At 38.9% G+C, this 25,790-nt stretch overlaps 1 protein-coding gene across 2 annotated transcripts in view; it reads right to left on the bottom strand.

The window, feature by feature from the left end:
• Window positions 1-297: 297 nt before the first annotated feature.
• LOC149439308 (mitogen-activated protein kinase 14) overlaps window positions 298-25,790 on the bottom strand; it is a 68,734-nt gene continuing 43,241 nt past the window's right edge. Inside the window, exons 8-12 of one of the 2 annotated variants that reach the window (XM_089659180.1) lie at window positions 25,622-25,693; window positions 24,281-24,360; window positions 20,787-20,865; window positions 17,370-17,543; window positions 298-6,206 (exon numbers count right to left, since the gene is read on the bottom strand). In XM_089659180.1, coding sequence (XP_089515306.1) covers window positions 6,139-6,206; window positions 17,370-17,543; window positions 20,787-20,865; window positions 24,281-24,360; window positions 25,622-25,693 — 473 coding nt within the window. In that variant the 3' untranslated portion in view covers window positions 298-6,138. Of the gene's footprint in view, window positions 6,207-17,369; window positions 17,544-20,786; window positions 20,866-21,987; window positions 22,068-24,280; window positions 24,361-25,621; window positions 25,694-25,790 lie in introns of both variants that reach the window. The other variant, XM_089659181.1, reaches the window with a different exon arrangement.

Genomic DNA, 25,790 nt, shown 5'->3' with positions numbered 1-25,790 from the left:
ACTCCGGCCTTCACTCCCGGCTGCGTCGGGCCTCTCAGCCGGCTATCCGGCCCTCGGCTCCCCTATCGTCTGCCCTGCGCCTCCTCGTGTCTCCCTACCGGAGGAAACACCTGAACTGAGGTCAGAGGGGAGTGGAGCTTTTTTATTGTAGGTGGAGGTGTTTCCTCAGATGGGGAGGAGCCGAGGTCTCTCAGAGTGCTGGCCTGAAAGACGGTAGGGGAAAATAGGCTTGCAGAATTGTTTTTATGTGATGATATGGGAAATCCTGATGTACATAAATAAAGCACACAACATAAATGACAGCTTTTAAAAATAAGATTTATTTGACCAGTGCTTATTTATGGCAAATCCATCACAGAGGAGACCAAGAAAATAGCAAAATGTATGAACATTTGTGTAGCTCCATATGAGTTTTCTGTGTAAGTGCAGCAGTTCTGTTCAATGTAAACATCTTAATTCCATTTTAGAAGAAATACACACATGTTTTGTGGGAATCCTGGTATCTGCACACAAATGGCATTGGTGGGCTTGCTTTGACATGTTCTAACCTTGCCAGAGCAAGCACACAGGTATGCCACTTGAAAAATTAGGAAACTGTAAAAGGAAAACATCAGTTCAGCAAGACAAAACATTCTTTCAAAGGCAAAGGATCAGTACCATACAGAGGACGTTAAAACAAATACAAAATGCCCCATTCACTAAATATGATTTGGTAATATTGACAAACATCTGTATAATTATACGCAAATTTAATGCCAGCTACATTAATTTATATTGGCTAAAATATTTTCAAAGATACCCTAGATAAATCAGCCCAATAGTACAATTAAAACTATGCACTGAAAACTGTACTGCTACATAATTAAAATTACAGGATAAACAGTTTTTAACAGTTAAGTGATGGCATTTAGACTCAATATCTTAAATACTCCATTTAAGTGTGTATAGTGCCATACATAAGTATTTACCCCTTTGGCCTTTTCCAAATTTGTTTGGAATAGAGCTTCAACTTTGAATTAAAATTCATTTTCTACAGTTATCTGTATAAAACAGTCTATATTGATGAAGTGAGAAAATCATAGCTCCCTAAACTATAAATATAAAAAGTCCTAAACGCATAAAAGTATGCACCTCCTTCACCAACATCTAAAATAAACTCTGGTGTATCTCAAAGTTTTCAGAAGTCAAATCATTCTCTAAAAATCAAGTCATATGATTTCTAAATATATGTTGTATACTGCTGCTCCTGGAAGACTCCAAATTTTGTTAGAGAACACATATGAAACAAAACCGTATCATGAATACCAATTCGGTAATAAAATGACTCAGTGGCAAACCTATGGAGAACAAATCAGGGCCAAGTTAAAAGAACAAAAACATCAATTTTTCTATTCAGGATTAAAGTTGTAATAGTCTGTTTTTTTTAAATAAAGCTTACCTGTAGGTACTGTAAATATCTCCTAAACTTGCACTGTTAAGGAGATATTTACTTGTAAATCAGCACAGGCACAGACACATACGCTCTGAAGGAAAGGCATGCCGCGCCGTTCCTTCAGAGCTGTGTGCAGTAAAAAGTGACTCCCGCACACATATACAGTAGTGACGTCATGGTGGCTCAGCCATTCAAGCTGCCGGAGCCCGCGGACCAGGTGGAGATGGAAGCCCTGTCAGTGGTGACAGTGCACTGCTGGAGGGCTTCGTTTTAAGATAGGTTTCACATAATGTGCTAGTATGCATCGCATACTAGTATATTATGACATTGCCTTGCAGGGGAATATTCTTTTTTTCTTTTCATTACAAGGTTTACTACCGCTTTAGGGTATAAAAAAAAAAAATCTAGCACAACTGCAACTACACCTAGAGAAGAGCATCCAACAATATGACCTGGGTTAGGAAGAGATTAGAAAAGCTACTAAGGGCCCATTCACAAGGGAGGACCAATTGGGTCTATCTGTTTTTAAAGGATAGGATCGGATCAGATGCAGGCAGGTGTAAAAGGACACATGACCATTTACAATAGCCGGTCCAAGGGCAATGCAAGGTCCAATCAGGTCTGCTTGAAAAACAGGCGAGTGAACCCGATCAGACCATGCATTGCCCTTGGAGCGGCAAATGTAAATGGCCATGTATCAGTTTACATCTGCCAGCATCCGATCCTATCCATTAAAAACAGATGGATTGGGATCTGATCCGCCATCCGTCTGGCGAATCAGATCAGACGACAGTCAGATGTAAACTGACATGTGGGTCGTTTACATCCGACTGCCCCATAGAGAATAGCGGTCTGTGTCTATGTCCGATCTGCACAAGTGGAGAGGACATGGACCTTTCATCCGCCTGCTCAGTGGGGATTAGCGGACAGATCCCCGTCTGAGCAGGCGGATCCACTTGGTGGAGCCTGCCCGTATGAAAGTTGATGGTTTGCAAAAAGGTTTTGCAGACATCCAAAGCTGGGATGGGATGAATGACTGTCACTGAAATGCTACACGGTGTGTTGTTTTATTGTAGAATGATGGAGAAAGCTGTTAATTTAAATTTAAAAAAAAACAACTAACCCCCCCCCCCTCCCCAAAAAAAAACCAAAAAAAAAAACCCTGTGCCAATACTTGAAAATTGCTGATCTCAAAGAGGTCTCCATTCAAACTAAAGCAGGCAGAGTGATTTTGCCAAGAAGGGGGGAATCAGAATTCAGTTATAGCAACCTGGTAACAATATGCCCTCAAATATCTGCCACTGTAATCACAACAGGAAAAATCCTAGTTAAATCCATTTTAATTCCAGGTTTTAACTGTAAAATATGGAAATATAGCCAATAAGGATAGTATTTAAAGCACTGTGGGCTATCATGTTTGGCATTTTAATGATGGAACATAAAAATAAATACTGCATGTTGAGTCCATGTGCTAAATGAGTGTTTTTCTTGCACTCTTACTAGCACTGGTGTAGCAAAAGCAGACAAATTCAGTCACAAATGCATTCAGGCTTAGGGATCCATAACCTTAGGGACCCTGCCCTCACAATATAATAAAGTGATCCAGAAGGAGCTTTCTGAAAGAGTGAGGCAAGGTTCCTAATAATGCTGAGCAACTAGCCAGCTGTGTGTAACTTCACAGTAACTTCCCTTTCTTCAGAAAAGTAAGGAAGACCTTTAAAAGGTCAATTAGTGGCTACCTCAAGAAGCATTTGGCGGCACTGCTTTTAGTGTTAAACATCTAAGTTTGGCCTGCACACATCCAGGCCTCAAGTGCTGTTATTCCTACACAGTTCACATTTTGAGAACACACTACTAAAATTTCCAAAGCAAATGAAACTTGAGGAATGGAGCTATAGAGCCCTGATCTAAGCTCACATTTCTATAACTTAGAGCTTTCCACTTATTGGTGTAGTTCTACAGCAAGTACACAGCCATACAAAAGGTAATCTTAGTCTGGTTCTGCAACAAAAACAAAAATAAAGCTAGCACTGTCTTTCTTCAAATTTAAACACTGGCTTCTGGTTAAACCACATATTAAAGTGTTACTAAACCCACGACAGAAAAATCAGTCTGTATATGCAGCAAAGTATATTTGTTATACTCATTGTGGAATCTAAGGGGTTAATCCTCCACATTGTGTAAAAAGGCCATTTGTCATCTCTGACTTCCCTTCTTCTACTGTCCACAATCCATCTGCTGATAGTACAGAGCTTCAGGAATCAATTTGCACATGCTGTTTAGTGTGTATTGCTAGTGAACTTTTTTTTTTTTCCCTTTGGCAGGGTGCATGTGATCGACACAGGGCCAATTGGCAATGCCCAGAGTGTTAGGTTTTATGCAGCCTCATAGTACAGTAAGAGCGGAATGAAAACTCCTAAAAGATTTAACCAGGGCTCAGCTGACACTAATAGAAGTCACAAGACTGATATATACTACTGATGAGAAAAGGTATTTAGCAGTTTATATTTACTAAAATAACTGCATTTCCATGTTCTGTGTACTGCGGGAGACCAGATATAGTGAATACAGGGTCCTGGGTGTAGTAACACTAAGCATGGCATTTTTTCCCATTTTTATTTACAAGGAAAGGTGTATGCTTAATGTACATGGGCACACTTAAAAGAACACTGCATAGTTCAAGCTTACATAGAAAGGATGGTTGATCCACATGACAAATAAAGGGCCAATTCACAAGGTGAAGATATGATAATCAGAGTTAGGAATCTCTATAATAAAGCTCTTTCAGAGTGTCAGCACATCAACAATCATGCACACAACTTGAAGTGCAGAAATATATTCTCTGAAAACCAGAAGCTTATTTTGCCCAGATCTGGGCTGCTTTAGTTAGCAGACTGTGGAAGGAGAAAAGGAGAGCTACTTTGTGTTTTGTAAAGTAGCAATTCTTTATCTTCCTCATCCTGTGTCTGAATAAGTAAAATTCTTGTCTGCAGACAAGGATGACATCTTGGTTGCATGTGCTTAGTTTGCCCATCTCCAACAGTACGCATATTCCTGGCTCCCAGGCAGCTGGCCCAGGAGATCTAGAGTAAGGAGAAGGTTAATTTTGCTCTCAAGGGTATAGTGGTCCTATAAATGAAAGGACGTAGACTTAAAAACACAAGATGGTGTTAAAGTGCTTCCCACAGGCACTAATTACTTTTTAATTAAACTACTGCCGTACTTCTGAATGATAGAAAAATTAGTTGTGTGCAAATGTAAAGCCTGAATATTCCACAATTTAAATAATGAAAATGGCAGTTTCTAACTACCATTTTCCAGCTGATTTTACCCTTTGTTATATTTAACCAGCATATAGAAATTTAGTAAAGATAGGAAGTATAACCAATAAGAACAAAAAATCTATCATATGGAAAGACTTCAAAGAACAAAACAGTAAACAACTTTATATGATTATCATTAAACAGTACTATTACATATAGTAAACATAAATATATCTATAAACTTTCAATGATATAGTCTTTTAGTTTTACATAAAAATCATATTTGATACTGGAGCATAATGCATTTTACATTGGGTTTTCCTGTGTCCACTGACTTTAGAAGTCTAGAGAATTGTTTTTTCTTTTACACTTAAAAACACTTTAGACACAAAAGTTCCGTGTAGCTCCAATTACCTGTTTAGGACACAATTTCATGGAAACAGAAAACATTTTCTTGCTGCTGAGCAATTTGAACAGTACAATATCCCATAGTAAGCAAAACAGGAAAAATGACTGTCCATTATTTACTAATAAAATGTGACATCCTGGTTTTCTAACCTGCATATAAAACAGCCAGTGTCACAACTGATTACACCAGAGTGCAGTCGATTTGCTTCACTGCCATCAGACCTTACAGCAGAACTGGACATAGCAACGTTTGCAAGTAGCCAATGTTAAAAAAAGAAAAAAAGAAAAAACAAAAAGAAAACAAAACAAAAAAAAACAAAAAGCTGCCATCTAAAATGTGTATGTCTTTCCTAGTGTTGTCATCGGTTCTCTGACCTGTCATTCTAGGATCAGACTGGTTGGCTCCCAGTTTCGGCAACAACTTGTCCTTCCCTACCTTACAATGTGCATGCCTATCTTAAAAGAACTTCAACCATTCCAACCTAAAATGTTGCTGCAGAGGAGAAGGACTTTTCTTAAAATGGCTTTATATTCACAAACTAAGCATCAATGAAGGATTTTAAAACAGGTTTTTTTTAAACCCAGTCCAAGTATCAAGAAAAAGGGTTTGGTGAGGACTTAAAAATCAAATCCATTTGCTTAAAAATGCACATATTTTGTATCCTACATCTGGTCTGTCTTTCACCCACTTTAAAATAAAAAAAAAAATTAAGACATAAAGGAGCACTGAACACAACTGTTTTAACTAGTATTTCCAAAATGGTCTGTGGCACAGGTCATACTGCGAGTGTAGAGGATGAAGAAATATACTTTTAAAAAGTGAGAGGCAGCTGGAGGGCTAGGGGAACATGCAACAATAGTTAGATTCCATATAAATAACTCTCCCCAGTAAAGAAAAAAAATTATATAGAGATGTATGTATGCAAGTCACTCAGATCCACAGTCTGATAGGCACTTTTTTGACAGCTGGAGGTGGTAAACAGACCCCTCCACCAATGTCTTCACAGCGACAAAACACCTTTGGAACAGCCTCTTTCAAGATTCCATTTCATCAGGGTCCAGTGGTGGAGGTACAAAGCAAAGTACTTCTTCATATGTTAAACCTAGAAGTGAAAACAAAAGGGTAGCGTAAGTGAAGAATTACTACTCATTTCTAATTACCGGTACTTTTTCACTGGTTGTCCATAATGGCACCAGCTAGGAGACAAGTAATTTATTACCTCTCCCCACCCCTTATATGAAAATCTTGACTTTACCTATCAAAGATACTTGGCTTTGCCACTTTTCAAGTCTCACACTTGGTCTTTTAATCTAGTGTAGGTCTCAGGGTACAACAGGTTTGAGACGTGGTAAGGCAAAGGTCAACCCTTAAGGTGCTATTAAACCCAAAACAAATATATTTTGCAGCTTACCATTCGATGTGGTGGCTGCATTAGTTTTAATTTTTAGTCTTTTTCCCACTCTGTTTTCACCTAATGATCTGGCCAGCCAGTAATACATCTCCTGTATTAGAGTGCCCCCACTTGGGATGAAGGAGCACAGGAGGCACAACACACAGCAGCACTGTCAGGCAGGGGAATGTTTGTAAATGGTTTGTCTCATCCCTGTAAACTGATACATCTACAAGAGAGCTTGTTATTTTGAAAAACAGACTTACTGGCCACATCACCAGATGAAAATAGAGGAAAAAAAAAGAAAAAAAAAAATGCAGCCACCACATCTAAGAATTGGTAAGCTGCAACACAATAAATGTTTGATTTTGGGATTATTACTGCTTTAAGCTCTTAAAAGAAAAAAAGATGTGCACGAATAAACAGTGGCATCTGCACAATAAAATGTAGTTTGGAATGTAGTCTCTGAATTCTGTGACAGCAGTGCCTGTCAACAGGAAACAGTGAATACACGTCACATAATTCCAGACAGTAAATGTGTGGGGAACTTCACTAAGTCTACTAACTTCAAAATAATTGGGAGTAATGGGAATAGGCTAGAAGTAATTGAAAATCAATGTGGACATGAATATATGATTTTACATTTTGACCACAGATAAGCTTTAAGTTCTGCTCAGTAATTTTGAAGTGATAAGAAATACATTTTTTTCAACCTTTTTCTGCAGAGAGACATTAGTATGACTTTGAAGAAGGTAATAAGATCCTAATTGCTACACCTGTTGGTCATTGACTCAAAGTGCAGGGCCTTCCACTTACAGCTTGATTGTTAGTGTGTTAAATTAAATTATACGTAGAGTAAAAAAAGAAGAAAAAAAAAAAAAACACATTAAATTTTTTTAAATACAGTAGGGAATGGTTAAGAGTCCCTTTTTGGTGTCCTGTCCTGTGTGCTTGTGTCTGACCATGGAGATTTTCCTTTATCTGTAGACACAACAGGAAACAAAAAAATAAAAAAAAATCTTTCCAAAGTGAATGGAAATCCTCTTAATGGTCATAAAAACGTACAACATTTGGGGCGCATTTCCTTATAGCTCTAGTTTCTGTGATAATGTTAGAATTTTTTTGATTCCCATCAAGTTCTGTTCTTAGGACATGTCACCAGGACAAATAGAGAGGGCTAATCTTTCCAGAGGGTCAAAGATAGCAACAAAAACCAACCTCAAAGTGGTCAGTCATTCTATTACAAAAGTGTCAAGAGTACATTAAAAACAAACAAACACAAATATATCAAACTGCTTAGCCCTTGTATAATGATTCCTTTTCGCTTTCTAAAAGTTCTGACGTTCTATCATAGCAGTTCTAATACCCATTATATAAATTCTTGGGGGTGGCTCTGCTGGATATAATCTAGAATCATATATAATTGAGGGCACTAATTAATTGCACAAGTTTTACCATACTTTACACACATCACACAGATACTGATCTCAATCCACCCACGAAGGCTGCCACTACTGCAGGAAAGAATTTCAAGAGGGGTTCTCTTTCTGGCCAGCAAAAAGAGAGACTGTTCCAACTTGTTCCACAGACACGAAGAACATCTTTATTGTATGCCATATGTGCGCCCTTGTGCTCAGGTCTCCATGTAAGTGCAATATACGCATTGGATCTTTATTTAAAGCAGAGCTCCACCCAAGAGGGGAAGTTCCGCTTTAACGCTTTGTCCCCCCCGCTCCCCATTAAGGATTGGCACCTTTGGGGAGGAGGGGAGAGCGGGAACTCAAATTCGACAGGTACCAGCTCCCACTTATGCTGCGATCGCCTAGGCAATCGGAAGTTGTCTTCCTCCCCCACCCCCCTCCCTGTAGTCTTCTGGGACACGTGACAGGTCCCAGAAGACTACGGGGCCATTCGCGCATGCTCATTGGGCACCCACCTGTGAAGCTGCAAGCTGTCACAGCCAGGTGCCCACACTAAAGATGCCGGCGCCAGGGAGAGAAGACGGCCGGTGAAACCAGTGAGGTGAGGACACTGCTGGACCGAGGGACAAGTGGCTGTATTTTCTTTTCTTTTTTTTCGATTTAACTTTTTATTTCATAATTATACAAATAGCATTAAAACATTTAATCTTCCTACATATACTTTTTAATTTCTTCCCTAAATAAATATCAATACATTCTATAACCCCCCCTTCTCTCACCCCCCATTCTAGCCCACCCCACCATCGTTGTCTTATCTTTCTCTATCTATATCCATTTCTCCATCGCTTGTTGTTCAGACCAATCTCATCCTAATTTCTTAGGCTACCTCCTTTACTTTAATTCTATATAAGATTCTGAGGTTTTAAAGTTTAACCAAGTACTCCATATTCTTTTAGATATTCCCATCTTGTCCTCTTCTAGGCCTCTCAGTTCTTCCATTCTAAAGATGCCTTCCACTCTATCTAACCAATCCACCACCCTCGGAACCCCTGTCACTAGCCAAAAGTTTGGTATCAAACCCTTTGCTACACTGATTAAATGGTACAATACTTTATTCCTCTTTACTTCCGCCATGGGCTTAGAATAATAGAATAAGCATTTCAGTGGATCCCCTTGAATATTTACCCCACATATTTCCTTGATATAATAGGCTATTTCCCTCCAGTAAACCTGTATTCTTGGGCAACTCCACCAGATGTGCTCCATATTACCCTTTTCTCCATATCCTCTCCAGCACCATGGGGAACTTTCCCCCTGCTGCTTATGGGTTATACTGGATGTTAGATACCATCTAGCCAGGCATTTGTAGTTCATCTCTACTGTACACATTTATTGCCTTGTGTGTTAGGTTAAAAATACCTTCCTTTTGCTGAGGGCTAATTTTTATGCCTAGTTCCCTCTCCCATTTACCTAAATATCCTGGGGGCTCTACATCCTCTAAGTCCACAAGGATTTTATATATCTTAGAGGTGATGTGTTTGAAAAACTTATGAATGCTGAATTAAGCCCCAAACTGGTTAATTTCTCCTACATCCCTAAATGGTTGTGGTAAGTTTGCAACGAAATGAGATAACTGTTTATACTTCCCTTCATCTATTCTAACAAACAAATCCTTATTCTTTTTTAAATTCTGAAACGTGCATAATCTCCTCCCTTTTATAAAATATCTTTCAAACGTGCATTTTTATCCTTTATCCAATTTCCTGGTACAAAAAAAATCTATTCCCACTAATGGCATCAATAGTGAATTAAATTCCCATTTTTCCTTATTGTGTAATCTGTCCCATGTATCCAACACTATCCTAGTCAATTCACTCGTTTCTACGTCTAATGTGCGAAACCCATGCGGTATCCAAATCATTTTATCTAATTGTGATTTACTTAATTGCCCTTACATCTTTACCAAACATTTCCCTTGTGAATTAAAGAACCAATCTATCACCCGTGACAATATTACAGCTCTGTAATACTTCTTTATATTCGGTAACCCCAGTCTTCCATTTGCTTTTGCTCTGCATAACACCCAATACCTAATCCTAGGCCTCTTATTTGCCCATATGAACATAGTAATCATCTTTCCAATTATTACAAAGAAAGTTCCTGGTAAAGATATCGGGAGCATCTGAAACTTATACCAAATTTTTGGGAGTATCACCATCTTGACTAAGTTAATTCTACCAACCCACGAGGCCCCCCCTTTTACTAATCTTTTCAACTCATCTTTTATTTCATTTATCAGGGGAATATAGTTTGTTTGGCATATGCTTTTTACCGAAGTCGCTAGTTTTATTCCAAGATATCCTATTTCGTTTTCCCTCCAGGAAAATGGTAACGCTTTTTGTAATCTTTGCTTTTCTGTAACTGTAAGATTGATGTTTAGGATTTCCGATTTAACCAGGTTTATCTTCAAGTTTGATACTCCTCCATATTGTTTTAGTTCCTTAAGTTGGGCAAAGTTATCCCAGGGTTAGCCACGTAGAACAGCATGTCATCTGCATAAGCAGCGAATTTATGTGCCCCATCACCTATGTCATTACTTTTCCTAATCCTCTCCAGCATTGTAAAGTTCACTATAATAATTATGAAACCTCCTGGCAATGTCAGAGGTTTTAAACAGATTCTCTCCCTTCCCGTCACTAATTTTTCCAATAAAGTTCCTCACCTGAGTTTTCCTGGTTTATTCCCCCATTGATATCTTTCTTTCGCTACTCTATTACATATCCTCCTAGAATCTTGTTCCATCAGTTCTTTCAACTCGTCCCTTTTCTGTATTATCTTCTGGTATTTATCCATCCCCTTTTCCTTTTTGTGGGTTTGTTCCAATTTTTGCAGTACTTCTATGGCCTGTTTTATTTTTTTTCCCCCTTTCCTTCTTTTTCTCAATATTCCTAAGCTTTATGTGACTCCCATACTATTGCCCTCCGACATTCTCACGGTCTCATTTATCTCAAAAAATTTTTCAATTTCCCATTTTATCCTCTTCTCCACTTCAGGATCCTGTAAAAGTGAATCATTCAATTTCCAAGATAATATTTTATGTTCTCCACTCCCCATTTGAAACCTCATCGTGACTGGAGCATGGTCTGATAGTGACATAACTTCAATCTTAGATCCTTTCACTATCTCCAACTGTCTATGCTCCACCATTATAATCTAATCTTGAATATGTACCATGGACATGGGAAAAGAAGGTGTAATCTCTCTTTCCCTCGGGTGGTTTATCCTCCACACATCAACCAACTGATATCTATACAATACCGCCTTTAAAGATTTAAGACTCCTCTCTCCTCCCCCCAGATGACACATCTCATCTGGGATCCAAACACAGATTAAAATCCCCCGCCACGACCAGGTTTCAAGTGGCTGTATTTTACAAGTCAGCAGCTATAGATTTTGTAGCTGCTGACTTTTTTTTTTTTCCAGCTGGAACTCCGTTTAATGTTTTAATAAATATCAGGAACTTTGCAATTAGGTGTACTTGTGTTTTATTTTTTTGCATCTACACAAGGGTCTGCAGGTAGAAGGCTTACTTTGTCAAAGAAGCCTCCAGTCTGCAAGTGATCACAATTTCATAGCAAACAGCAACCACATGATCAGCAACTACTCTGGTTCCTAGTCATCAAAGAAGGCCAAGAACAGTGAGCCTTCAGCTGCACAAAGTGTCGTTTTGTGACTCTCAAAGGGATGAGGTTTATATGTAATCCTAACAAATGGCATTGATCTGAAAAACAGAATTATAGAAGTTGAACTGTTGTCATAGGCTGGTACTATAGAAACCGATAACTAATTCCTTGCGCCACATCCTAGAATCAATATATGGTGTATAATTTGGATACATATGGACTTTATAGGCATGTACAGTTCACAGTAAATTTTTAGTTAAAAGATACCTTCTTTATTACAATCTTAGAGCTTAAAAACAGGAAGAAATGTAAAATAACTTTTTTTTAGATTAAAAACATACAGTCAGAATAGCACCAACACATTGAATTACATCTGGAATTGGAATAAGTTGCCCCCTATAACTGATTATCATTATGGTGCCCCGAAGGCCACCAAATTTCTATGGTATTAGACTCCATCCAAGGGGGATATCCCAATTCTGATTATACTTTGCTCAACAGGTTTCACGATAGTGGGTCACTTCCTCAGGAGCTACATTGGTGCATCTCTGCAAAAAGGGAATGCCATAGAAAGGGGTTCATATATTGTTGATGTCCTCGCTTTGCTCCCTTGCCAGGAAATTGCCTGGAATAGTAGTTGGCAGCTAGTATTTGTGGACTGTGGTCCCCAACTGCCTTGAGATCATTCACAAGCTCCTCCCGTGTAGTTCTGGGCTGATCCCTTACTTTTCTCATGATCATCCTTATTCCATGAGGCGAAATCTTGCAAGGAGCTCCAGACCGAGGGCGACTGATGATTGGATGATGGTTGATCTCTGACCGGCTCTATGGTCAGCCAGCGGAACTGCCGGCTGCATTCTCGGACAGGAGTCCCTTCCCAGCTGCTCGTAAAAACAATTCAGAAGCTAACTGGCCACTAGGATTGCTTTTACAGGAAAGCCGACCGCCATCTGAAGAAAATGGTACCAGAATGATGCCTGTACCTGCAGGCATCATCCCAGTATAACCACTCAAAGTCCAGCGACGTACCAGTACATTGCTGGTCCATGTTGGGCATATATGTAACAGCAGAGAACATGGGCATACGTTGCATTGGCTCTGTGGACCAATATGACCGCAATTCATTCTTTTTTATATAATGCCCATGTTGAGGGGTAGGCCCAAAACAGTTTTAAATTCAGAAATCGTGATAGGTTTCCATGCGAATTGTCTGGCAAAAGCTGAATTTGGGTGGGCAGCGATGTATAGTTGTGTGTATAAATTGCTTTGGCCCACAATCAATTGGTACAAATCTTCCATGAAAAACAGCGGACGGGCTAAACGTTAGTGCTGGGCATGAACGGGGCCGATCCTGGTAACACTGCGTTTTTGGGGACACTATACAAAGGAGGCACTAGTATAGTTCTGTTCATGATCAATATCTTTATACGTGAACACTGTACTAGTAATGGGGGTGATCAGCGACCTATAGCGTGAGTGCAGTAGTTTGCGGGCAATCTAATGCTAGCTGACCCTGGCTGGGAGGGGAGCTTACTGACCGTGATGTTATCTGATGTCGCTAGTGGCAGTAATACAGGTATCAGTAAAAAATTCTATATACTGACACTGTACTAATGGCACTGGCTGGGTGACGGGGTGATCAAAGGGCTAAATGTGCTAATTTAACGTGTGTGTAAACTTTAGTGCTTTTACTCGATGCAGTGTTCTCTTCTCTCCCTGGACCGACGGGTGTGGGGGGGGCAGCGGCAGGCACAGGTGTGTTCACACCCCAAAATAGGAATGACGCAAGATTACATCGCATTGCTAAGAGCTGCTGCTCACCCACAAAATGTGGGTAAGCGGCTGCCAAGTAGGTAAAAATGAAAAAAAAAAAAAAATACCATACTGAGAATTTTTTTTTAAAAAAAAAGTCAAATTTTTTAAAATTTTTTAAAATACTTTTATCAGAATAGTACAACGTTACCATATTAACTACTGTGGGGGTGATCAGGGATTTTTTTTTCTTTTTTTACACTTTGCTTTGCAGGAGAAATAAAGATAATTTCTCCTGCAATGCAAAGCTTGCTGTCATGAACCTAACTCATTCATGAACTGTCATGATTGAGTTAATTTTTGACAGCTCAGGATAGTGATCTGTGATTGGCTGGAACTAGTCACATGGTACAGGGTACTGTGATAGGGTCCATGTATCATGTGACATCTGTGGGCCAATCACAGCTCACTAGGAAGAGGAGCACAGCTGTTATGAATGAGATTGATTCATAACAGTTTTGCTTACATTGTGATCACGTAGCGATCACATGATCACCGGGTCCCATTCATTGGGATTCCCCCCTTGTGACACAGCTGTGTACGTCGGTTTGCCTATAGCTGCCGCAGTATATTGCAGGTGGGCGGGAAGTGGTTAACATAGAATTCATGTTTTAATTTAATATATTTCCTGCAAATCACTTTATAGAAGCTAAACCTCAAATTTAGTTTTTATTTCCATAAAATATATAAATAGGATGCTAAATGCAGTATATTGCTGACACACCTATTATGACATGCATTCAAGTGAATCCACTGTTCACCTGTCACACAAGATTCTTTCTGCTGCCAGGACACAACACAGTGTGTTTTGACAGCTGAATCCTTATACTAAATAGAATTTTCCAGAAGAGACAGGTGGATGGAGACACACACACATGGCCAGTTTCAATAAAGTTGTGCTCTATGGCAATGCTATTGAAACTCAAAGCTATCATTCTTTAGGTAGTAACTACAGAAGCAAAGTTCCTAAAAGAAGCATGCTAAATGATTTTACATACCAAATCAATAAAAAGTATTTATCCCCTATGGAGGTTTTAATGTTTTACTGTCACAAAACATTGAATCCGAGTGGATGCATTTTTTCTGATCAACAGACTCTCTCATGTAAAAGTGAAAACAGATAATTGCAAAAAAAAAAAAAAAAAAAAAAACTTTCATATGCTGAATACGATTTATTAAAACTTATTTTATTATGTTCAGTACTAAAAATTAGGATTCTTGCACCCTCTTTTCTTGGATTACATTGAGGTACACAAGAAGTCAGTCAATCATTCACACCTTTGGGTTATGCTGCTACTTACAGAAGGACTGGACACTGGCAAACAAAAAACCTGTAGAATGTAAGCGTGTAATCATAAAAACACAGAGGGGTGGAACTATGGGTGTTCCTTAATGTATTACAAGAAAAGTATTTATACAATGGCTAATAATATATACACAGAAAGTTGGTAAAAAAAAAAAAAAAAAAAAAAAAAGGACTAGTCTTTCTAGAAGGAAGCAGGTGTCGAGAAAGAAACCCTGCACAAACTATGTCCAAACAATATTTGGAAATTTCCTCTTGGTAAACTTGAGCCAGACAGCTGAAGGAAAGAACAATATCTTGGTACAAAAACAGAATGTCCGCTACAAAAATGCTACATGTAAATTGTATATAGCAATATACAATCACAACACACAAGTGAATCATGTAATAATGTTATGAACCGTCAGGTATAAAATGTATAACATGCATCAATAAGCACCAAAGAGTGAATAGTGCAAAGTGACTGATAAATAATAAAGTCCTTTGACTGTTGAACATGAAAATCAGTGACAACAATCCAGTGGTGATACTCTTCTGTGGAACCTTCACCCTTATGCACTTACCAGAAATCCGGCAAACATATGCCCAAAATAAGACCTGCTCTTATGGCCGCCTTGCTCGTGGCGAACCATGCATGGCCTTTAGGGAGGAGCCTACATGCTGACGTACCCAAGGCCAAGGCCGTGCATGGTCCGGCAGCCATTCATGCAAGTTCGGCTTAGTTTTTTTGTTTTTTTTTTGTTTTTTTTTTAAGTACTCCGTGGATTTTATTGCTATGTGAATAAATTACTACACTATATACGTATCAGTGTGTGAACGTCTTTTTATTAAGGTGCATCTTGGTCATTTTCTGTTGGAGTCCACCACAAGGAAGGAGGCCATCACAGATCTTATTTTGGGTGTATGTTTGCCAGATTTATGTCATAAGGGTGAAGGTCCCACAGAAGAAGTGTCTTTGGGTGCTTATTGATGTATGTTACTACTAATACCATTGTATACCTCACGGTTCATAACGTTATTACATGATTCACTTGCATTTTGTGATTGTATATTGCTATATACAATTTACATGTAGCATTTTTTTAGCGCTGCACATTTTATTTTTTGGGTTGTCACCTTTTAGTGCTAGCAGCTTTTCTTCACTTCCAAGCGCTCACAACGTTTGTTAATATCTTGGTACAGGTGGAAGGGAGAAACTACTTTAGGCAAAAAGGAGGTCCTTGGCCTTAATACCACATTGCTCCCTAGGCAAAACCAGAAAGGATTCCATGTAGGACAAGGCTGCCAACTCAAGACACTTAACTCAGATCAGACAATTTCAGTCACCGGCTCTCTGCTCTGCCCCTCCAGGGTTCATTGGAATGCTGGGCTGTTGAGGGGACTGAGGGGGGGGGGGGGGGGTTCTGGCTCAAACTCACAGCAGCATACCAAGAGGCTGAGCCAGCTGACAATCCAGAAATCTGGGTGGATTCAGACTGTAAAGTCGGTATCATTCCAGAGCCTGGACAGACATCAGCCAACAGCAGGATGAGAACGGGTCACAGGAGTGCAGAACGAATTACTGTGATCCATAGAAGTATATCCAAAATAGCTTTGGCCATACTTCTCCTTTCAGACTTGGCCTGAAAGAGCAGATGAGAGATAAAGGAGGAAAGGCATATAACAGGGAGACCTGATCCCACGGAGTCACCAGTGCATCCACTGTGCAGGCCCTCAAATTTCAAGACCAACATCACCCCGTCCACATTGTGGTTATATCTGGATGCAAGGAGATCCATGTCCTACATCCCCCCCATCTCTGGAAAATGTCCTGAAACACTTCCGGGGAAAATCCTGATGAAGAGGGGTGGGGGGTCACTTATGACCCCGACTACTCATATTAGGTCTGACCTAATATAGGTCGATCTGACCTATCGAAGGTATGCATGGACACTGCAAATCTTACTTGGTAAGGTAGGAGAAGTGCGGGATTCCAGATGGGGCAATAGAAATGTCTGAGAAGGGGAGAGTGTCAGAGAGAAGACTGCTGTAAATGCTAACAGAGGTTGAAGCCCCAAGGTGGTAATAACAACCCATCCTAGCCTCCATTCTAGATTAGGGTCCTGTTTTCTTGTCCCTAATGCTTTTTCTTTGTAGGTCTGCCATAGAGTGAGGGGAGCCATTGAAAGGGTGCTCATTGGGACCAGGAACTGAAAACAACATAATACTGCTAGACTGTGACAAGGTGCCTCTATGCAATCCCTAACCTGAAACATAACTGAAATGCACATATCTAAAAAGAGGTGCGTGCTATAAGAGTTGCAGCAAGTTAGGCCCACTGTATCGACCACCTCTGCCTCACATGAAATACAGAGAATGTCCATTTTTGGATTGGCATATGCATCCAGGAAGGCTACTAATCTTTACAGATGTGTGCAAAACATGCTGTATTTTAGCCTTGGTGTGTGGGAGGGGAAAATTGCTATACAATTCTTTGACAGATAATGCAGTCTAAACTTGACTTTGTACAGATCTCTTTATATATGGCTCTAATCAAAAATATGCTACAGAGGGAGGCCAAATCTGGGCAGCTGCAATAAATCTTTGCAATACATTGTAGATTGTATTCTTAAAATCCTAAAAAAAGGCCACAGAGAAAGGTATTTTGTACACTTACTTTTCCATTCTTCTATGTCAAGCTCCCGACTTTCAAAACTTTGGTCATATGGCTCAGCTATAGGTTCATCATCTGGATCGTGATACTGAGCAAAATAGGGATGGGCTAATGCTTCTGCTGCAGTAATCCTCTTGTCCGTGTCTAAAACAAGCATCTTCTCCAAAAGGTCTACAGCTGAGACAACAGGATTAGAAAGAAAAGTCAAAAGTTTTAAAATACAAACAGTAAATTCATGGGATGAAATGAACACAATGTATCATTTTCCAGTTTATTTGAAGCAGATTGAAGCTAAGCAGGAGGACTGAAGTTATCACATATCGCCACTGCGATTTTAGAAAATAATACCATAACTTCTAGGGGCAAACTTACACAAATTGCTAAAGCAATATGGTAAACTTTTATCCAAATCCAAAAAATTTTATATATTGCAGCGTTCTGGTCATTGGCGTGGTGGCTGCATTCACCTAACAATTCTAAAAATATTGCACATCTTGTTCTTGAGTGGCTACATCATTCCTACACAGTCTATGGTGGAAGCCATAGCTGTCACCCTAGGCTACTGTCCTAATACAGTGGGGAAAATTATTTGATCCCCTGAAGATTTTGCAAGTTTGCCCACTTGTAAAGAAATGAAGGGTCTAAAATTGTCATAGGTGTATTTGAAATGACAGGGACAAAATATCAACCAAAAATCCAGAAAAAACACAAACGTTATAAATGGAATTGCAGCTCAGTGAGTAAAATAAGTATTTGATCCCCTACCAACCAACAATCATACTGGCTCCCACAGACTGGCTAAATGCTTATGTGGTACACAGATTAGTCCTGTCAATTTAAGAAGGTGCTCCTAACATCAACTCCTTAAGTGTATAAAAAACACCTGTCCACAGAATCTCTTTCTTCCATTCAAACCTCACCACCTCAGGGGGATAGGGCAATCAGTTTACATAACAGAGGATAGCCTAGGAAGAAAAATATTCTTCAGTGCAGCTCACAGAAAGTGACAAAGACACTTTCTGGCAATATCAGCAGGTATTTTCTTTATTTGCCAAAAATATTCTTCGTTTGGAAAAAAAAAAGAAAAAAAAAAAAAACTACCACCACATCTAAGGACTGTAGGAATGGAGATAATAATAGATGTGGTGACTGCACTTGTTTAAATTTTTAAAGTGTTATTTCCTAAGAGTTGGTAAGCTGCACTATATTACATTTTTGTGTTTGGGTTTAATACTGCTTTAGTCAAGCTTGCTTGAACATAATCTCTATAGAAGCTTGCTCACCTCACTTTGCAAGCAAGTAGGTTTTTTATAGCAGAGACCATATCTCTTTACAGAAACACTTTCCTTCTTTGCTGGCAATTTTTGCCTAATTGTACACAGACAACAGTGCATGCGTGTCATCAGCTTCCCCACCTCAACGTTGGCAGAACTAGCCAACAAAGAGGTGGGCCATAGTTGGCAGAACTATTGCTGAACTGCTTTTTGTTCCGTGTTCAGAGCATCTCATGTTAAACTGAGACATGCAATACTTTTTTTTTTTTTTTGCATAAAGCTGGCACTTTAACAACCTCTAGTTAACCTCAGTTATCCCTTATAAATGGGTTGGTTACAGCTTCAGAAATATTTGAAATACACATGGTTTTTACAGTTTTGCCTGCAGAGAGATTTTTAATACTAGTCAACCAATCTTGTGATATTTGCACTCCTGCAACACTGCAGGATGCATTTTCTGGTTTAGCAAAGTAGCTGCCTATATTACCTCTTCATGCTAGCATCATCCCCTCTTCCCAATTAGCAGGGAGGTCATTCCCACAGCAATAAAAGCTGAATGAAGTAGCAGTTTGATCTGCCTGGCTGTGCGGTAGAAGTTTTTGAACTACAATTGTTACATCCTCAGATGCAGTGTACGTGCATGGTGGCAACCAATTCTACAGCAAGCATTAACCCTTCACGCTTAGAGGTAAAACAAATCTTAACCACTTGCCTACAGGTCACTTATATCCCCTTCCTGCCCAGGCCAATTTTCAGCTTTCAGTGCTGTCACACTTTGAATGACAATTGCGCAGTGAAATTTTTATCATTGAAATGAAATTTTATAATTTTTTTGGGACAGATAGAGCCTTCTTTTGGTAGTATTTAATTACCTCTGAGTTTTTTATTTTTTCCTAAACAAACCAAAAACAACTGAAAATTAAAAAAAACAAAACCCGTTTTTCCTTAGTTTTTGTTATAAAATTTTGTAAAATAAGCGATTTTTCTCCTTCACTGATGTGCGCTAATGATGCTGCAGTGATGGGTGGCACTGATGGACATTGACAGGCATCACTGATGGGCACTGAAAGGCAGCACTCATATGGCATTGATAGGCGGCACTGACACACACGGATAGGCGGCACTGATGGGCACTGATGTGTCATTGATGTGGCACTGGCAGCTGGCATTGATGGACACTGACATGTTGCACTGCTGGGGCTAGACTGATCATCAGTGCCCTTATGATCAGTGTACATGTCCCTTGTGATGAATGCCGATTACCGACTCTCCTCTTGAGCTCTCAGCGTGACAGCTCGTGAAAAAAAGAAATGCCGATAACAGGCATTTCCTTATTTACATGCGATCAGCTGTGACTGGACACAGCTGATCACATGACCGAGCCGACGTCTTTGGCTCTGTCCAATGATCCTTGATCCGCTGTGTCCAAGGGACACAGTGCACCACCAATCGCCGCGCTGCATGCCCCCGGAGCCGCACACACGCGGTTAGAGTGGGAGGATGTCATATGACGTCCTCCCAGAACGAGAGAACCGCCTTGTGCCCGTCATTTCCTTATATGGCAGGCAGGAGGCGGTTAAAGCCCAACCACAATTTTGCAACTTTGTTAGCAAAATTGTATATATCATCACAACTACTTTGTGCATCCAGGTGAATTATACCTTGGTTTTTTTTTTTTCAGGACAATGTGTATCTCTCCTCCATTCAGAGAGAGAAACCGAGGGGGGTGGGCTACACAGTGACTGATCACTGTGATATGCAATCAGAGGCTTTCACAGAGATCATGCGACTCAGAATCACGAATTCCGGGTCCCAATCGCTCTCACTGACACCCTGGTCTTTGTGCTGGGAGAGTGCCATGCAGCATGCTCCCAGCACAAAGACAGATATGAAAATTTGCGGCCCCACGGAAAAAAAACCAGTCTAGTGGGGCCACTAATTTGCGTACACTTGGCACCAAGGGGTTAAATAAGTGCCAAATTGTGCACTAGTATTTGCTATTAATCCTTAGAAAACCATGCAAATTTTTACTTTTTTCAAAACTAACTCAAAACTTCAAAAAGTAACAATATACAATCAGGAAAGAAAAAAAAAAATTAGTAGGTAATAAAGAATAAATTCATGTAAAATAAATGGTTTTAAAAACCTTGAGGGTTGGCTCCCAGGAAGACATCTTCGAAATTCATTTTCGGCATGTATGGCAGTGACTGGATATAGTTCCGTGCCTGGCATTGGCAGAAAAGGTAGAGAAGATCAGTTAATAAAGACTGCCTCTAAATCAGTAATTTCCAGTTCCATGAAAAGTTACGTTAAGTACAGAAAGTGAGAGCATGCATTGTAGGTTGACTAATACATAATTGTAGAAACCAGCTTACAATGTAACCCTTTCACGGACAGTTTTTTTTTTTGCACACGTTAAAAATGCATATTGTATGCCTGAAGATCACTTAAAACCCTCAAACATTACATTTCCTGAAAGCAGAGACTCTATAGAATAAAATAGTGGCTGTTGAAATTTTAATGTCAAACAATAATTGTGCTATCAAATAAAATAGCGTCTTAGCAAATGTATAGTTTTAGCTCATGAATTTAGAGTTAACAGTGAATAATGGTTCTAGAATTACTGCTCTTAATCCAACATGCATGTGATATCTAAAATGTGTGACCAAATTGTCGTTTTCATATGCAATCACGTTTATGTTAATATGAGAGTATACTCAACTGTCACATTTCACAGCATATAGAAGTGACTGAGCTGCTTTATTAAAAAGTTGACAGCAAAAAACAGTTTACGTTCCAGCGCTGCCATGGATGGAATACTTACACCTGAGGCAGCAAAAGTGTGTAAAAGCAACTCCAGTCAAGTAAAATCTTTTTTTTTTTTTCTTTTTTTTTTGCGGGAGAGTGCTGCAATGTTTATGGGAATCAGGGGCAGAGGTGTACACAATTCTACACTATTAGATGCTGGAAAGAAGCAACTCCATCGTGTGGGGGGTTAGAATGGAACTGCATTCTATGTATAAAAACAGCACATTTAGGGCAGATCTCACATAATTAGGTTTCTGAATTTTGCAAAACTTCTGTAGATTATTCAAACCAAAGAAAAACCGGATTTGACTAGTCTGCGCACTAGATGATAAAAGCCAACTTGTGCTTGGTTGCAGTGGATCACACGTGCTTGAATAAGCATCCTCTGAACTTCAGAACCTACAGCCAGAGTATTTGAGGCTCGCCAATCGTATAGCATTGCTCAACCGTCCCGTTGAAGCACTTATTTAAACTCAGCCCAGACTTTATATGCAGCTTGTTTTTAGCTATACATTATGTAGCAAATATAGGCACCTCACCTCATGGCTGGGCATCCTGTTAATGAGATACAAGGGAGGTGTTCCAGTCAGACGCATGATCTGCTGCAGCTGATTTATATCTTAGGAGCCTCGTCAAGGGCTTTATAAGCAGAACATACCGCATTGTCAGCAACTGGGAATATCACCTTAGGGCAATATAACACACTGCCCTATACAACAGAGCTCAAGCACAGCATTCTTCATGTTCCTGGAAAACGCTGTGCTATGAAAACAAATGTGATTATCCAGTTTATACCACCTAACTTTCAAAACTATGGGTAACCAAAAATCAGACATTACTAAAACAAACTTTAAAATGTGCAAATCCGCATGCAAATCCAAATGAATACTTCCAAACAGTCTAATAATTCTGCTCACAAATTAATAATTCAGTAACCATGCAATTTGTTTTTCTACGTATTCATGCTTAAAAGAATTCTCACCATCCACACACTCTTTATACTAACCACACAATAAGAGGCACAGACATGCAGATCAGGAACACAGCAAAATACTTAAAGGGTGTGATCATGAAACAAAGTTGAAGATATTGTGAAGTTCTAAAACCTTTTTTTTGCCCTTTGCCATTTATGTGTTTTTTTCAAGCCCAGACCCAAATGTTTAAAAAGGGATGGTCTGTACAGTTTTTTTTTCTCAGTTTCTTAAAAGGTATTACTTCTGTTAATGATGGCTATGAATAAGGTATTTTCTGGACTGAAACATGTTAGCGTGGGTCATGCTATGGAACATTTTACTCATCATTTTCAATAAAGAGGATTTCATTTACTTTTCACCTTGTTGCCAACATTCGTTCACAAGTATCTATTGGGAAGCAGATGGAGACTGCTAGACTGGCACGGTGAAGAATCATACCACAGCCTGGGAGAGAGTAAACTGGGTTGCAACACCTCACCTGTGTGGATTAGGCCTGTTAAAGTGGAAAGTTAGTCAAAATTCAGTCCCGCTAGATCACTTCAGGCTGGCCCCTTTTGCAGGTATAGCTATGTAATACATTAAAAATAAGTGCCTATACTGCTCTGCACATGAACAGTTGCTCTCTATTTTTTGGCACTGTATCATACATGAAGAGGCAGATTTGCTGACAGCCTAAAGATTTACTGCTGCTCAGGGGCTCTCGGCTTCAGCAAAATGGCAGCCTCCAACAAGAAGACACAGGAACAATGCTGGAGGCAATTTACAGCACACACTAATTTTTGGAGCATAATTATTAATGTATGTTCTTTGCTAAAGAACATAATTTTGGTCAAGTTGTTATGGGTAAAGTTCAGCTTTAAACAAACAATGAAGGCCACAACCAAGAGCCAGGCAAAAAACAGCCATGCCGTTTTTCTTCATATCCTTCCTAGCATAATTAGCATAATTATTAATGTATGTTCTTTGCTAAAGAACATAATTTTGGTCAAGTTGTTATGGGTAAAGTTCAGCTTTAAACAAACAATGAAGGCCACAACCAAGAGCCAGGCAAAAAACAGCCATGCCGTTTTTCTTCATATCCTTCCTAGCATCTATTTTAGTATAGCAACTACTGTATGAATACAACTATATCAGCAATGCTTTTTAGGTTGGGTACAAAGTGGCGTTTACCATTCCAAATTATTTTGAAACCTCAAAAACTGTAGTAACCAACACAAAAGGATGTAAAACCCAACAATCAATTCTGCTTATGGGGTAGAAAAAAAAAAAAAAAAAAAAAAAAACCTTTTGGAATCCCATCAGTAAATGCGCATCAATTGTTCACATGCCTGTCTACCACCCCCCCCTTTGTTTTTTTTACAAAAAGCTTTCTGTGTATATATGACCCAGTCCAATCATTAAAATAGGAAAAGGCACTTTAAAACAGAATTCTGGACTCACTTGCTTCACAAACATACAGTTTTATGATTATTACCCTTTAAGCTTTAGTGTGAAAATGGCAAGGATGAAGGGGAAAAGGGAATGGTGGGCATGCAAATATGTAATCATTTTAGTAATTTCATTATGGGGGTGCTCATTATTTAAAACACACTTCAGAAAAAAGATTAGGATGTTTGTTTTAGTGTTAGGCCAAGGAGAATACATAAACACTTATGTGCCACCTTGATTTCCGTACAAGGTTCTAATTTATAGAAATAAGAAATCTCATAGAGGAATTATTATGTAATCGTGCAAGAGCTATGCATATAAATGATCAGGAACTCCTTTAATATCAATGTTCACCATGGAAGCTCAGGGTGCAGAGAATACTTAGAAATATCTGGGACACATTTTAATCTGTGACACAAACAAGACTCACAGCCTCCGAGGAGATTTTCTGCAGTAGCTCGGGCTCAGGGGTTCCAACCAGCCTCAAAATGAGCTTCAACTGATCAATATCTACAGGTGGGCTATGAAGGAAAATGTGTGACAAGTGACGCAATTGCCACAAACCAGACAACGGTAGGGATGAGCTTTCCCCGTCATACAGGACTACTTTAGAAAGACAAAAGGGTTTGGAAAGGGTTACACAGATACATTACTGAAGATGGGAAATGAAAACGGGATGGTTTACACCAAAGCAGGAACAGCAACAACACATAACACAAGGAATACGGAACGCTCATGCACCAACTACAGATAAAGAGCCAAAACGCACACAATTGTATAAAAAAATAAAATAAAATAAGAGAGAATCTGCCAAGTGGTAAATCAGTAAGACCATTACAAATACATAGAAGAGACTTATTGTATATTAAGACCATTATGTAGGCAAATGTTTCCTTACCTATTAAGAACTTGAGATGCAGAACACTATTTCAAAGTACATGAGTAAAAGCAATTATGCCTGGTCTTTTTTCTGACCAAAATTGTTCCTAAAATCTCTGGCAAACCCCTGAAATGGAGAAGCTCCTGTACAGATATAACTTATTACAAACAATGTTCATAACCATTGGTTCATAATGTCCTTCTGAATCTGAAGGCAGACAGCAGTTATAACAGAAATGAAGTTATTAGTCTGCAGCACTTTTCATTTTCCAAACAAATTTTCAGTACCTGATCACTAAAAGTTCAGATACGGAAATATAAACACAGCTGACAAACTTTCAAAGTGCTGTACAAGACCTTACTGTAGAAGTCACAATTGTCACTGCAAAGTATTAACTTAAAAAAAGGAATTTTTTAAGAGGATTTCCACTTTGCTCAGTATTTGCCAGTTAAGTATAAATAAAAAATGGTGTAATATGAGAAAGACCGTTTGTTGGAAACACAGGACACACATTTTTAAAACGAAGGGGTTTCGCATTTGCACAGGAAGAATTATATTTCTATTTTAGGATTGTACTGACACTTCTTAGAAGAAAAAAAAAAAAAAATTATATATATAATATATATATATATATATATATATATAATATATATATAATATATATATATAATATATATATATATAATATATATATATATATATATATATATATATATTTTTTTTTTTTTTTTTTTTTTTTTTAAATGACTCAAGATTGCTATGTAATATCAAAAGCTGTGCAGGTTAATGACGTTTCCTTGAATAGTGAAGGCAATCAGATGAGTGCCTTTATTTATGGCTGCTGTATAATGAAGTTCAAAATGTTTCTCAAATGCATGAATGAAAGGATACGGTCTGTGCCTGGAAACAGTGTTCGACCCGTTAAGAGTTCAGCCATTATACATCCAACGGACCAGATATCCACTGAAAGACATTACAAAAACTTAAACTAAATCATTACAACAATAAAGACTCAACTATCGAAATCATAACTGCAATATTTTTCTCTCCACTACTGTTG

This window comes from Staurois parvus, unplaced genomic scaffold, assembly GCF_062004578.1.
Source record: "Staurois parvus isolate SC_StPar_1 unplaced genomic scaffold, SC_StPar_1.0 ptg001134l, whole genome shotgun sequence".
NCBI lineage: Eukaryota > Metazoa > Chordata > Amphibia > Anura > Ranidae > Staurois > Staurois parvus.
This window is presented reverse-complemented; position numbering and strand designations above follow the sequence as displayed.